The sequence below is a fragment of the Canis aureus genome, chromosome 6, assembly GCF_053574225.1.
Source record: "Canis aureus isolate CA01 chromosome 6, VMU_Caureus_v.1.0, whole genome shotgun sequence".
Classification (NCBI taxonomy): domain Eukaryota; kingdom Metazoa; phylum Chordata; class Mammalia; order Carnivora; family Canidae; genus Canis; species Canis aureus.
The window spans coordinates 43,051,622-43,067,069 of NC_135616.1; the positions used below are offsets into that span (position 1 = coordinate 43,051,622).

Sequence of the window (15,448 nt, forward strand, 5' to 3'; positions counted from 1 at the left end):
GATCCTGGAGACCTGGGATCGAGTCCCACGTCAGGCTCCCTGTATGGAGCCTGCTTCTCCCTCTGCCTGTGTCTCTGCCTCTCTGTCTCCTGTGTTTCTCATGAATAAATAAATAAAATCTTAAGAAAAAAAAAAAAAAAGAAACACAACACATACTTGCAAGTTTAAGAACTCAGGAAGATTAAAGAATTTTAAAAGTTATCTTTTGATTTATAAACACATCAAATTGGTGTGGAAAATTTCAATTATAGAATATATAAGAGCAAATCCTGCTCTTCTTAGGATTTAGAATCTAGAGTTTAGAATTGTCTACCAGTATCTAGTTGAAAGTTACTCCACAATAATTAAGTTTTGTCTTACCATCTTTGGTGATGTGCACAACAAATAATCCTTCTTCATTGCCCAGAGCTATCCTTTCGTGATCTATGGAAGACATGGATACGGAACACTGTTAACAGGTAAAACTATGTAAAACTAATAGAACAAAACAGATAATAAAAAAATTTGGTACATAAAACTGAAGTAAGTAACTTAAAAATAATAACAATTTGTACTATTAAATCTCCTTCCAGATTACAGTGGTAAATGTTATTACTTCATGTCTTTTTTAATGGAACAATCATTAGAAAGTATATCAATACTTACAGAAAGAAGTAAATGTTTATTTAATAAAGGGTGAGAAAAATTAAAAATCTAGTTTGTTAGCACCCTGGATCTAGTTCTATTTCTTGTTTTGGGAGGGAAAAATTGTGGCAGGCATTTGAACCCTACTCATTAGCTTTTCATTATTTACTAGAAAGTAACAGCCAGATGTGCACAAAACAAGACAAAAATTTAAACCTCCAGACACAGAAGGTGCCATTTTTTTGAGGGGATTTGATATGCAGGGTGTCCTGTGTCACGTGTCCTGCCTTCCTGAAACCTCCCCATAACTTCTGAGAGGTAATCGGAACCTGCATCTCACCTAGGAAACTCACACACTAAAAAGTTAAACAACTTGCTCTATGTCACACAGCAGAAAATAGATGCAAGCCAGCTCTGCCCACAGAGGGGAGGTCAGTCAACAACTACGGTAACACTGTCAACGGGGCAAATCCGTACCTATGATTGCAGCTGCCTGGGTTGTTTTAATGAGGGGCAGAGTGCTGTCATAAGCCTCCTTGGGAACATAGACGGAGCGGTCTCTGAATTTGCTTTTCTTCAAAATCTTATGCAGCTCGTTGAGCACGCCCACCCACTTGTTCCTCTCGCTCTCACTCTCTGCGAGCATTAGGACCGAACACCTGCTGTCAGATGCTGAGAGCTGGGAAGCTGTGACCTAGGAGAGTTAATCAGCTTCTGTTAGGAAACAAATCAGGCCGGCTTCATGTTGATGCTGACTGGCCAGGCTTTGGCCAATAAGATGACACTCATTAGATGACACCCTTACCAGAGGTCAGCTCTCTTCAGGAGAATTACTAGTCTTTGCATTAGAATTCATGACAAAACAAAGGTAGCAGATACATCCATCTATCTATCTATCTATCTATCTATCTATCTATCTATCTACCATTTTTTATTTTTTATTTTCTTTGCTATAAAGTGCCAGGCTGCCATCTCTAAGGAACTCATTACCCACACTCATACATCAACAGCAGCTGATACTTATACTGAGCAATCGCTGAGCAGTGATTGGAGACTTAGAAGTATGAGACAGATGTTGCTATTATATCCTGATTTTACATATGAAAATACTGTGGTGCAGAGTTACAGTCTCTAAGGATGTCCCACCAGACTGGGATCCAGGTTTATGCTCACAAGTACTACATCCAACTGACTTTCAACTTGTTTTAAAAAGTCAGAAATGCTTAGACATAACATTCTATGTTACTTCATAACATAACTATCTTAGAGAAGATCAGCTCACTTGAGTTAGTATTTACATGAAGATTTATCACTACACAAACAGCACTTAAAATCAGAACAGACTTAAATTTTATACACATGGATCCCTTCTTAAAAGTGATTTCAGCAGCAGTGACTATAGAGTCCCATTATGTGGGGCACTTGGGTGGCTCAGTGGTTTGTCTTTGGCTCAGGTCGTGATCCCAGAGTCCTGGGATTGAGGTCCCACATCAGGCTCCCCACTGGGAGCCTGCTTCTCTCTCTGCCTATGTCTCTGCCTCACTCTCTGTGTCTCTCATGAATAAATAAAATCTTAAAAAAAAAAAAAAAAAGAATCCCACTATATGAATCAGCTCCAGGCAAGAGGGCCTCTTAGGCTCTCTTGGTGACCTTCCTTGAATACAAGATTCATAGCAGGCACTCAGTATACAGGCATAACACTAGGGCAGTGGTCTTTTTTGTTTTGTTTTGCTTTGTGTTTTAAACCTTTATTGTCTTAATTCACCAATCCAAGATAACTCTGTGGGAGGGCAGACAGCCTCCAGAGATGGCTAATCAACAATTCTTCCTCTGGAATTAGATTCTTCTCATGAAGCTCTGGAGTCTGTTTCCCCTCCCCTTAAAAATCCAGGTTGGCCTCATGACAGCTCTGACCAACAGAAAGTACAAGAGTCATGCCTGTTTTGGCCTGGTCCTTAAAAGAAAAGTCTGGCAGTTTCTTTTGTTCTCTTGGAGGCCAGCCCCGTAGAGCTCAACCAGATGGTTGAATGAGAGACCACATGGACAAGTTCACAGAGAGAACGGAGATTGCCAAGCAAACAAGCAACAACAAAGCCCCAGATATGTAAACAAAGTCATTTTGGGATATTCTAGCCCCAAGTCAGCAAAATGTAGCCACAGGAGTGATCCTAGTCGACCTTACTCAAAGTGGATAGCTGCCCCACAGTGGCAAAAAATAAATCATTACTGGTTTAAGCCACTAAGTTGTGGAGTCATTATTACAAAGCAATAGAAATAATATTAATTTTGAAAAAATATTTTATTTATTTGACAGTGTGTGAAGGCATGTGAGAGAGAGAAGGGGGGAGGGGCAGAGGGAGATCCTTCTGGGGAGCCCGATGGGGGGGCTCAATCCCAGGACCTTGGGATCACTACCAGAGCTGAAGGCAGACGCTTATCCCACTCAACCACCCAAGTTGCCCCAAAACTAATTTTTTTAAATGAGATTTTATTTATATATTTATTTTTATTGATTATTTTATTATTTTTTAAAAGATTTTATTTATTCATTCATTAGAGACATGGAGAGAGAGAGGCAGAGACACAGGCTGAGGGAGAAGCAGGCTCCCCACAGAAAGCCCGATGCGGGACTTGATCACACCCTGAGCCGAAAGCAGATGCTCAACCGCTGAGGCACCCAGGTGTCCCTTAAAAGAGATTTTAAAAGAAATCTCTCCTTTTTTTTTTTCTCAGAAAGGAGAGAAACTTTACACTTACTCAGTTTTTCACATGGTATATTTATTTGGAAATTGTAGTCAAAAGTATCACCCAAGATGAAAACTAGTTTAGAGGCCAAATATTTATGCTTTCTACAGGTCTTTTACTAATGAAATATTTACTTAGTGCTAATTGTCTATACATTCAAGTACTGGATAACACAAAACACATTCAGGAATATAGGACTTGGTACTATTCCTAGTAAGTTTATGATCTATATGGAGAGACAAAATATATAATCCCTAAGAACACATAATCTAGTGATCAAATTATAGCACACAACTTACTCTGAATATACAGGGTATATCTTTTCGACTTGCATGAATAACATCAGAAGCCAACACTGAACTCACAGAAAATTCTTCATCCCTGAGAAAAGTGAAACATTAAAAGTTGGCATATGTAGGTATATGTGTGTTGTGTTTTGGGTGTGTATCCAAGTAACACACATGGAGCAATCCTTAAAATTTAATTGCACTAAACATCCAAATTGAATTTTAAAAGTTTTGATTTTTCCACCATTGTAAGTGATAGTGCTCAAAGTAATTTATCAGGAGTAACTCAGCAGTGGTGATCATACATTGAGCTAGAAAAGATTGCTGCTTCCCATTGCAAGGCCAGTATCTGTACATGCGAAGAGGGATCTGAACCCTCCCTAACAAGGGACCCTCTTGCCTCTCGCAATACATCTCACATACCCACAACATAGCTTATCTGACATTTCACTATTCTTTCAACACCTGAAACAGAATTCCTCCACAAGAATTTACTCCTTGTGACTCCCTTGCTTTGGTTCCTAGTGCCATCACTCTCCTCATCTTGAGGACTTGATGCCTTAGTCTTAGCTTTAATTCTCCCTGCATTTCTGTAGCGAGCCCCCGAGCAGGCTCTGTTGGACTTTCTTTGCTAATATTTCTCACACCTATCTCCTTGTATTCTGTATCTGTGGGGAAGAGGATGTGCCTGAGGAGCTGGTGGTATGAAATGCCACTGTGTGCCATTTCTGGAGAAAGCTGGATGGAGGCCCATGTGGGATTTATCAGCACAGAGGTGAGAGCTGAAGCTCTGGGGGTTCATGTCACCCCAGCGGAGTGCAAGAGTTAATAAGAGAGGTATGGGAGAGCACTCCATGGGGTAGGGGAATAGCCTGAAAAGCAAGAGGTGTACTCATTCAAATGTTTGCCTGCTCATTATATGTTCCAAGAGCCTGATTTTGAGATTTCTGCTCCCTTTCCTCACACTGGAATTCCATTCCACACCTTGAGGCAATGATTGAACCGTCACACATTAGGCCTTCATTACCCCAGCCAGCTTTATGCTGGTCTTTTGGATTCAAACTTTAGTTTCTTTTCCCTGACCCCAAGCCCCATCCCTCTACACACACCAACCTGCCCTAGAACTACACCTTGCTTCCTGGTCTTAATTATGCTACTCTGGCAATATTAGCCAATTAGATTATGAACATGAAATTAGATTCAAATAAAAATATGGCAATATAATTAGGTGAAAAATCAGACGCTTTCAAAAGCTCACCTCATGTCAATCACCTGACTGACCACAACGCTGGGCTGAGATGCTTTTCCTTCAGCGACATCATACAGGAAGAGTTTAAAGTCACAAACCACAGCCAGGGCTCTCTGCCATCCTTTCTTTACTCCAGCTGGTTTCGGAATCTTCGGCAAACAGACAGAAACAACTCACACTAAAATGTCAAGCGCAGCCCCCTTAATTACCTACGGAACTGCACAACAGAAACCTCAAGACACTGCACACGTGCTCTAGGTCTGCGGCTCTGGTTGGTAAAGTGCAGACAGAAACACAGACCATTGAAAACATGAAAAGTCAACGGTAAGAATAATTTCTTCAAATACGTATGACTTTTTATTCTGAAAAAACTTTTAAATGGTACCATTTTAACTTTCACTAGTAATTCATTAAAATAACATTCACAGATATTTTTTTTTATTTTATTTTAAGTAGGCTTCATACCCAATGTGGGGCTTGAACTCACAAGCCTGAGATTAAGAGTCGCATGCTCTACCAACTAAGCCAGCTAGGGACCCCACAGATTTCTAAGTAGCATAAAAGTCAAATTTGAGAGTATAAGGAAATGCAGCTTATACTTTGAATACTATTCAAGATTACCAGTAAGAAACACCCTGATAATATCTCAGGCTTTGTAAGCCTATGCTACATCTCCAGGAAGACCAGGGGCAGAGACTCATTTTTGGAGATTCAACATCTGTTTGTTACAAGATAGAGATAGTACAGAAAATTTTAAGACATTTTGGAATTTATTTCTAAGCAAAGGCCAGGTTTTTGTTTTCACATCACTCTGGATAAAATAAAATTATTAGATGAATTTTATTTGCCTAATTTTCTGACAAGGAGTATGTTTGTAAAGCGACTAGACTCTATCCTCAGTCATTAATCAATCTCAAAAGATGAATCTAAACCCAACCTAATTATACTTACCCTGACATGACCTTCATAGGCTGTTCCTATTCCTTTCTGTGGATCTATCCCCAGAGGACCTTTTGTCTGCTCAGGAGGGACTGGACAAGCAGTTGGAGCTTTGTTTACACAAGTTATATGACATGAGAATCCGCACACTTTTGAAGAGGGGGAATAAAAAACAATGTTCAATAAAAATACACTTTTACAAAAAAGAAAATTCACTGAGCACTCATTACATACAAGGGGCTTATCTGTGGTTTTGTTTTAAATAATTGTTTTGTCATTTGGGGAGCTGATTCATTTGCTTATCAATAAGAATTTCAATGAGAAACAGTAAAGATTTTTATTATTGTAATATTATTGTTCTGTGTTAACAGGAGTAATCAAGAGGAGCAAATACATAGGAAAAAAAAATCTAAATTTGTGACTACAACAGTGATTTTAAACTTGGAATTCCAAAAAGTGGTTTCTAGAGTTCTAATTCTTCATTTTGCCACAACTTAGTATCTGCCCTGAAAATTTCTCTTGCCAGGCTCACTAATGGACATGAAATTACTCGACATCTTTGCAATATCTGGAAAATTTTATCAATCCTTTTTGAAAATGGAATTGTTCAATGATTAAAAAGGTACAAATTAAGGATAATCTTTAAGAGTTGTTAATATCATTATAGATTCTTCAGCTATAACTAAGGTCATAATAATGGTTAACTTAATTGAATGCATTTAATTTTTCTATAAGAGAGGTACAGTTACTCCTATTTACGTATGACTTGCCCTGGTCACAGGACTCAAAAGTGGTACTGCTGGAATTCAAACCCAGGCAGTCGGGCTCAGAGCCTGCCCTACCTACCAACAATAGTGCCATGATACCTCTACCTGGTACTCACACGATGAACCTGAAACTCTAAGAGACAGGATAAACAAAAATAAGTATGTAAGTTTCACCGAGACTTGGTTGGGTGAATTGAAATATTGAAAGGCACCTGGGTGGCTCAGTTGGTTAAGCCTCCAACTCTCTTGATTTCAGCTCAGGTCATGATCTCAGGGTCATGGGATCGAGCCTCACACTGGGCTCCACACTCAGCTTGAGATTGGAGCTCAAGCTATGTCTGCTTGAGATTCTCTGTTTGCCCTCCCCCCCGCCACTTGCTCTCTCTCTAAAATAAATAAATAAAATCTTTTTAAAAGTTAAAACATTTAAAACAAACAAGTTTGTTGGAAGGGACTGCAGACTAAGGGAATCCATTTAGACAATTCTTACTCTAAGGCTCAGTGCTAGAGAATATTTGGGAAAGATTAAGAGAGGAGCTGAAGGGATACCATTCTAGGAGTGCATGCACATGGGAAAATGTATATATACATCACTGATGGGCATTATGAAGCCATCAGAGGGGTAGGATGAACTAGTACTGACCTCCAAAACCACCAAACTTCTGTTAGACATCTCATTCACTTACAAGTGGAATGTCTTATAATTATAACAAGTTATAATCTGTTTTACTAATAGGCAAAACCTCACCTCCAAACAGCAGCGGAAACAACAAAATAATTGTCCTTTACAGGATCTAACTTCAATCAGCCAAGAAGAAATTAAAATGATAGGAGTCTTTTGGAAGCTGTAACCGCATTACCATAACATTTATAAAATCCTAGGCAGAGTCTAATGTGTCCCCACAGTGTATAGGGCAGAGTACTAAGGGTCCGTGGGAACGACAGGCACAATTTCATGACATGAGACTCTAGAAAGGGGCCTGGGGAGATCCAAAAAAATCCTACCATGTAATTATAAATGATTCTGATGCAACAGAAAGGATAAGGGATTAATACCAAGTAGCTATCCAGGATTCTTTCTGATAAACAGATTTTAGAATGACATTTATCTTTATTTGCATTTTATTTTTTAAAAGATTAATTTGTTTTAGAGAGAGAGAGTGAAAGAGCTGGGGAGGTACCAGAGGAAGAAGGAGAGAGAGAATCCTGAAGCAGACTCCCCACTGAGTGCGGAGCCCAATGCAGGGCTTAATCCCAGGACCTTGAGATCATGACCTGAGCCAAAACCAAGAGCCATCTAGGTGTCCCTAAAAGTGACACTTGTAAGTATTGGCTAAATCCAAAATGGGACAAGGCTTAAAACCTGTACAAATTCTCTCCTTTGGCTTCCATCATACCTTTCTGGTCAACAACATTAAGGGGATGTTAATAGCATCTTAAGACAGTGCATGCTATGTCTGCTTAGTTCTCATAGTCAAAGCAGAAGATCCAGACTGCATCATCTTCAATAGTCTTATAGATACATGCGTTTAGAACCAAAGAAAATGGTTGGGTTGTTAATGCTTTGCCGGAACCACGAATTCACCCAAAGAATGAAATAAAGACTGATAAAGTTCTCCCCTGTTTCTAGGGGCCGTCTATATTCTCCCATGTTCAACATTTAGCACAGTGTTTGGTTTATTATCTGTACTCCTGTTATCAGAAAAAAGCAAAGCCAGCAGATATTTAGATGTGTTTTAAGGAGAATACGGTTACGTGATCACAGTTGAGGTAGTCCATGCTAGGACCCTAACGTCACACTCTCCTGTCATTTTGTTCTTACCCTCACAGGAACAGCCTTGTCTTATCAAACCAACCATCAGAGAGGTGCACTGGTGACATCTGGTAGGTGTTGTGAAAGATTTGACAAAAAACTGATGAGTCTTGCGCTGCAAAACAAATGGATGAAAAAGACGCTGATGATCAAAAACATCAATTATTTAAAGATTTCTGCAATGTGAATCTCTGGGCCTCACACGAGCTACTAGGATGTTTTCTAAATATAAGTAGAATCAATTGTTTTCATTTCTCACATCTTTTTGTAATTTATGCTCCTTAAATATTTTTACTAGGCAATACAGAGCTAGGTTATGCTAAAAATAACATAGGAAGTTACATGATAGGTTAACTGCTCTTGAATGCCATTTGAAAAGTTATAAATTGTAGGTTTTTATTTTTGCTCACAGATTTTGATTAAGGATTTTTACAAATTCTTCAAATGATTCTTCAGCAAAAAGTTAAATGAAACATTACATATTTATACTTTCACAAACACAAAAATTTAATATGCTTTTATACCTTCTTAGGAAGAACAAAGAGTAACTGAAAATTCTGGTCCCTGCTATAAGTACTTCATTCTCTGGGACTAAGAATAAAGAGTATACTTAATGAATCTGTTTCCTTCCGTGAAAGCAGGTGGTACTCCCCCTTCAGTAGACAAACATACAGATGTACCATCCTAGAGACAGATGGCAGCCTGAGACATCTTACTGCAAACCCAGTAAAGTTCTCCAAGGCTTATCTGTTCTATCGGGTTCTAAGTCACTAGACTGTAGCTCTCCAGAACATGCCTCTTCTCTCTTAGAAGGTTTTAATAATAAATGAATTATAATAGCTATTCTTCCACTCAACTGTATGAGCCTAGGGACAACCTTCTTAAGTTCTCGGTGTCTTACTTTCCTCATTCTGTAAAACAGGATCGATAACAGTATCTACTTCATTGGTTGTTTAAGTAAATATGTGAATATAAACAAAGCCTTTTGAACAGTGCTGGCATGGAATAAGCATTCAGAACACAGTTACTTACATATATATATATATATATATATATATATATATAATTTTACTGGAGTTCAATTTGCCAACATATAACACCCAGTGCTCATCTTGCCAAGTGCCCGTCACCCAGTCACCCCAATCCCCTGCCCATCTCTCCTTCCACTACCCCTTGTTCGTTTCCCAGAGTTAGGAGTCTCTCATGCTCTGTCACCCTCATTGATATTTCCCACTCATTTTCTCTCCTTTCCCCTTTAATCCCTTTCACTATTTTTTATATTCCCTGAATGAATGAAACCATATAATATTTGTCCTTCTCTGATTGACTTACTTCACTCAGCATAATACCCTCCAGTTCCATCCACGTTGAAGCAAATGGTGGGTATTCGTCATTTCTAATGGCTGAGGAATACTCCATTGTATATATAGACCACATCTTCTTTAGCCATTCATCTTTTGATGGACACCGAGGCTCCTTCCACAGTTTGGCTACTGTGAACATTGCTGCTATGAACATTGGGGTGTAGGTGTCTCGGTTTTTTCACTGCATCTATATCTTTGGGGTAAATACCCAGTAGTGTAATTGCTGGGTCGTAGGGTAGCTCTATTTTCACCTTATGTTTATGATTTGAGATCTGACCTTCATTGCCTAGTTACAAAGAATTTCTCCATTTTCTCCTACCCATGTTTTTAATTTTTTAAATCTACATTTTATTTATTTATTTTTAAAGATTTATTTATTTATGATAGACAGAGAGAGAGAGAGAGAGAGAGAGAGGCAGAGACACAGGAGGAGGGAGAAGCAGGCTCCATGCCCAGAGCCTGATGTGGGACTCGATTCCGGGACTCCAGGATCGCGCCCTGGGCCAAAGGCAGGCGCCAAACCTCTGAGCCACCCAGGGATCCCCTAAATCTACATTTTAAATCTAAATTTTAAAACTAATACACATACACAGTTTAAATAGTAAAATAGTATCACAATGCTTAGAATAAAAACTGAAGTACCCTTCCACCCCAAGTCATCCTTCCTAGAGGCAATTTCATTGAACTCTTCCAGCTGTTTGCCTCCTTCTGTATGTATCTCTGTAATTTTGGAGGAGGGTGAAGCAAGTCTATTCTGCTATTTCTTGATTTGAGGCATTATACTGATTTCCTGTCACGGAAGATGAGGATTTGGCACTGTCACATCAACTACTCCCTTCATGGTCTTAATATTGGTATAGCACAGTTTTGGGTTAAATGTTACATTTAATGTTTAAGTTATTATGACCTTGGATTTTTAACTGAGTCAAGAAGTATACTATCGTTACATGTTTTTTGTGTCATTTTTTGACTTTTCTGAAACTAATGATGCCCTCCCTCTTTTAAACTTAATTTTCTAGGTCTCTCTTACGACTTACCCCCAGACTCTCCAAAGCAACCGCAAAATCCTCTCAAATCTATGTACCACATGGTCAAGCAGTGAGGAAGGAAGGCTTCAGTATTCCTCTGCCCCGTGTTATTGACCAGAAGTTTCTCCTGGAGCCTCTCTGCTTTTCTGTTGAATGTTCAGCTGCAGGGCTTGGGTCCTTCTCCCAACTGACCTCTGTGCAATTCTCTCCTGTGGACTCTCTGCCTTTCTCTTTCTTCACCTCCTCCCTTGCTTTGATGGAAATCATTTCTTAGTAGTTTACTTAGGAAGCAGAACATAGGTGATAATACTTTGAGAAAATCTAAATCTTCTGAAAATTCTATTATTTTCCCCTAAATTGATTAAATCTTTGACTGGGAATCAAAAATTCTAGCTCAAAATCGTTTTACCTTACAATTGTCCTTTCCATTTTGCTGTTAACAAGTATGATGCCGTTTCGGTTCCTAATCATTTGAATGTGATGTTTTTTCCCTAAATATTTATTTATTTGAGAGAGAGAGTGTGCAAGCCAGGGGAGGGAGGGGGGGTAGCAGAGAGACAGAGAATCTCCAGCAGACTTCTGGTGGAGTGTGGTACCCAACATGGGGCTCCATCTTCCAACCCTGAGATCATAACCTGAGCTTAATTGACTGAGCCACCCAGGAGTCCCTCATTTAATGAATTTTTAAATGCTTGTCTTATTTTTAACTTTCAAAGGACTCTATTTTTCTGGTTATTCCTTTTTTAAAAGTTTCCTCTTGCTTTGGCATTGCCTCTTTTTCCTTCAATGAAAATAGGAAATCTGTTTGTTGGGATCTTTTTCTTTCGCTAAAGGATTTCCTAAAATGTCTCCTGATCCTTGGGAATTTGTTCATATTTAAGTGTAGTCAGTAAAAAAGCTGAGTTGAAAGTGTTTTGGTTTAGATTTTGTGCGGGTGCCCACGCACCATCAATGAGGACCAAGCTGTCTCACTGGGACTCTCAGCTGCCATTATCTGTAAATCTTTTCTGGGTGAATTTATTCAGAGACTCCACTGAAATCCTCCCAGGAGGCTAGAGGGAAGGAGGAGGCAATAAACCCAACTGCCAACATTTTGGGAGCTACACAGGAGAGAGGGGTTCAGAACGTCACTTTTAGGTTGCAGACTTCTGCAAGATCTCACGACTCCTAGTTCAACACCTCCTCTTCTCTCACCAACCACTGATGTCCTTCAGTTTGTGGTCTTTCAGTGACTCCACAAAGTGAATGCACTGCTAAGTTGGTGGTACACTGGCTGGTTTTGAGGGATGCTCTAACAGTGCTTCATGTGGACTTTGAACCAATTCCCCAACTCATTCTAGACTCCCTTTCCCACTCAGACTCCTCAAAGGTATCAGGTGTCTTATCCTTCTGCATGATGTGAAGCTTGTCCTTCATGTGTTCCCCCAGAAGGGCTTATGGGAACAACAATCCTTGACTTCTTGCACATTCTTAATACTTCTCCGTGGTTTTATTTTTGAATGATGCCTTATTATGCTTAAAAACTCCAAAACTCTTAAAAATCTTTGACATTCTAAATTCATCAAATTGTTACAACTATGTGCAGTTTTTTGTATATGAGTTATACCTCAATAAAGTTGTCAAAAAGAAAGTCACAAAGGAGGGAAAAAACCTTGGACTCACACTTTCCTTGGGTATCTTAAACGTCATCCAATTGTTTTCTGGCATAGTGTTGCTATTGAAAAGTCTGACAAAAAATTCATTCTTTTCTTCCTCCTTGAGTTACTTATTACGCTTCTGTCCAATGTTTTTTTCTTTATAAGCCAAGGGTTTACTAGAATGTGTTTTCTCTTGTCTGAGTTGATTTTCTTGGCTATTCTGGGTGCCTCCATAGTATGAGTTTCAAGTCTGCTTTATTTTATTTTAAAGAATATTTTACTTACTTATTTGATGGAGAGAGTGAGCAAGTGAGAGCACACACACAAGCAGGGGGAGCAGGAGAGGGAGAAGCAGACTCCTGGCTGAGCAGGAAGCCTGATGTGGGGCTTGACCCCAGAATCCCAGGATTATGATCCAAGCCAAAGGCAGACATGCTTAACCAACCAACTGAGCCACCCAGATGCCCCTCAGGTCTGCTCTATTTTAGAAAATTTTCCTGAACACAGATTTTAGAATTTTCTGTTACCTTGGTGTTCTCTATCACAGACTCCTATTATATAAACATTGGCCCTTCTTTGTTATTCTTTTCCAACACTTTTCTAAAATCCTTTTTACCTCTTTCCTCATTTCTGTTTAAAAAATTTTATTTATTCATTTCAGTGTGGAAGGAGGGGTAGAGAGAACATGCTTGAGTCATGGGAGGAGAAGAGGAAGGGAGAGAGAGAGAATCCTTAAGCTGACTGCTGAGCATGGAGCCTGACATGGGCTCAATCCCATAACCTCAAGATCATGACCTGAGCTGAAACCAAGAGTTAGAAGCTTAACCAACTAAGCCACCCAGGAGCCCCTCCTCATTTCTTTCTTTCTTTTTTTTTTTATTTGTTTATTTATTCATGAGAGACAGAGACAGAGAGAGAGAGAGAGAGAGGCAGAGACACAGGCAGAGGGAGAAGCAGGGTCCATGCAGGGAGCCCGACATGGGACTCGATCCTGGGTCTCCAGATCCCACCCTGGGCCGAATGCGGCACTAAACCGCTGAGCCACTGGGGCTGCCCCCCTCCTCATTTCTTTTTTTTTTTTTTTTTTTAGACATTTAATTTTTTTTTAATTTTTTATTTATTTATTATGATAGTCTCACAGAGAGAGAGAGAGAGAGAGAGAGAGAGAGAGAGGCAGAGACACAGGCAGAGGGAGAAGCAGGCTCCATGCACCGGGAGCCCGACGTGGGATTCGATCCCGGGTCTCCAGGATCGCGCCCTGGGCCAAAGGCAGGCGCCAAACCACTGCGCCACCCAGGGATCCCTCATTTCTTGATTAAAAGAAAAAAAAAACTATTTTCTATTTTCATAAGTGATTTATTGAATTTATTTACTCCCAAATTCCTTATGTGCCAGTCTGTATTCCTTCAGTCTTATTTCACCTTAATTTCTAATTCTTTCCCTAGATTCTGTCACCTTTCTTCAAATCTTGCTTTCTTCAACACTCTCATTTCTAAGGTTTGCTACTTTAAATTTTTGTTTTTTCATAGCTTCTACTGTTTCCTTAATTTGTTCTGAAATATTGATTGTTGGTTTCGCAGAAATGTTTTCTGGCATACTTTCATTTTTAAAGATGACACTTCTCTTTTTTGTGTATGTGTGATTTGACTGTGGCCACTTCCCTCAGTTTTAAAAAAAATATTCATGAGAGACACAGAGAGAAGCAGAGACATAGACAGAGGGAGAAACAGGTTCCCTGCAGGGAGCCTGATGTGGGCCTCTATCCAGGACCCTGGGATCACATCCTGAGCCAAAGGCAGATGCTCAATCACTGAGCCACCCAGATATCCCCATTTCCCCCATTTTTAAGTGAAATGACTTTTCCTATACCTCTGTGAGGGAGAGATGGGCCAGGGTAATCTTCCCAGCTCCATGCCTTTGACTCTGTTTTCTATCATTTTCATTAAGATGATTTTTTTAAATGACCTCATTCTTTCCAAGCTCCTCCTTCCCTCTTCTTAATCATCTGGACTTTCTCTTTCCTTTCCTGCCTTGCTCAATTCTGAACCCATTTCCTACTGACCCTCCTTAGGATGGGGCTGTGATCTGGAAGAGTATTCTGACCATCTGGTTTTGAGAATTTACAACTGCAGCACTGTCACATCGTCCACTGTCTTGCCTCCCTGATCCTCACCTGCAGGATGGAGCTTGCAAAATTCTCTTGGTTTCTAATGTTCTTGAGATGCCCAGCAGTGCTTGCTTGTGTTCTGGTGGTTTTCTGGCTCTGGGATTATCACGAATCCCTCTGCTTCACCTCCATTTTCTCTAGAACAGTGTTTAATACCATGGGGAGTCTTATAGATGACTGTTTTTCCTCCCTATCAGTTTATATTTTGGAGTTCGTGGGAAAATCTCATCTATTGTTCAAGTGTCATCTGCCAGGCTCTTTTTTTTTTTTTTTTTAAGTTTTGATGCCTATCCAGTTGGTCTATTTTTATGGAGAGATTCTCTAAGATTAAAAAACCATGCCACCACTGCAACCAAGTTCCCAGAATCCTCTACCCTCTACTCACTGGATTCTAGACTCAATGACATCTATTTTTCATTAAAATGTTTTTAGATTGCAATTAAAAAGGTGGTACTAATTCATATTTCCATCATAATGTTTCACAGTATCCTCCTGATAACAAAGAAAAGTACACCACAAATGTAAAGAGGTAGCTCATTATTACTGTAATCTGCTTTTCTCCAACTCCTCCTAAGTCTGATCATCTTTTCACTCTCATTTTAATTTATTTTTCATCAGCCTATTTCTAGCTTTTGTCCAATTAACTATTGCGTGTCCATCCCCTTGTTTATAAAAGCTCTTGGCACATGCAGAGATTTACCCTCCATCCTCTGCTCTGCATTTTCTCTACTATATTGTTTGAGTTAAAATCTCCAATCTGTCTCTAACCTAGTTCTCCTGAGTTCTTAGCTCTTGCTTTATACAGGTTAGGGCATAAATGTGAGAATC

At 39.5% G+C, this 15,448-nt stretch overlaps 1 protein-coding gene across 22 annotated transcripts in view; it reads right to left on the minus strand.

Annotated features, from left to right (window-relative positions):
• Positions 1-15,448, minus strand: part of CDC42BPA (CDC42 binding protein kinase alpha) — a 309,696-nt gene that overhangs the window by 26,239 nt on the left and 268,009 nt on the right. For all 22 annotated transcript variants that reach the window (XR_013381712.1, XM_077901337.1, XM_077901329.1 and 19 more), the window contains 6 exons: positions 8,434-8,539; positions 5,857-5,993; positions 4,915-5,054; positions 3,669-3,750; positions 1,102-1,318; positions 361-423 (listed from right to left, as the gene is read on the minus strand). Coding sequence is in view for 21 of the 22 variants with exons in the window: in XM_077901337.1 (XP_077757463.1) it covers positions 361-423; positions 1,102-1,318; positions 3,669-3,750; positions 4,915-5,054; positions 5,857-5,993; positions 8,434-8,539 (745 nt within the window). In the remaining variant the exon portion in view is untranslated. The remainder of the gene's footprint in view (positions 1-360; positions 424-1,101; positions 1,319-3,668; positions 3,751-4,914; positions 5,055-5,856; positions 5,994-8,433; positions 8,540-15,448) is intronic.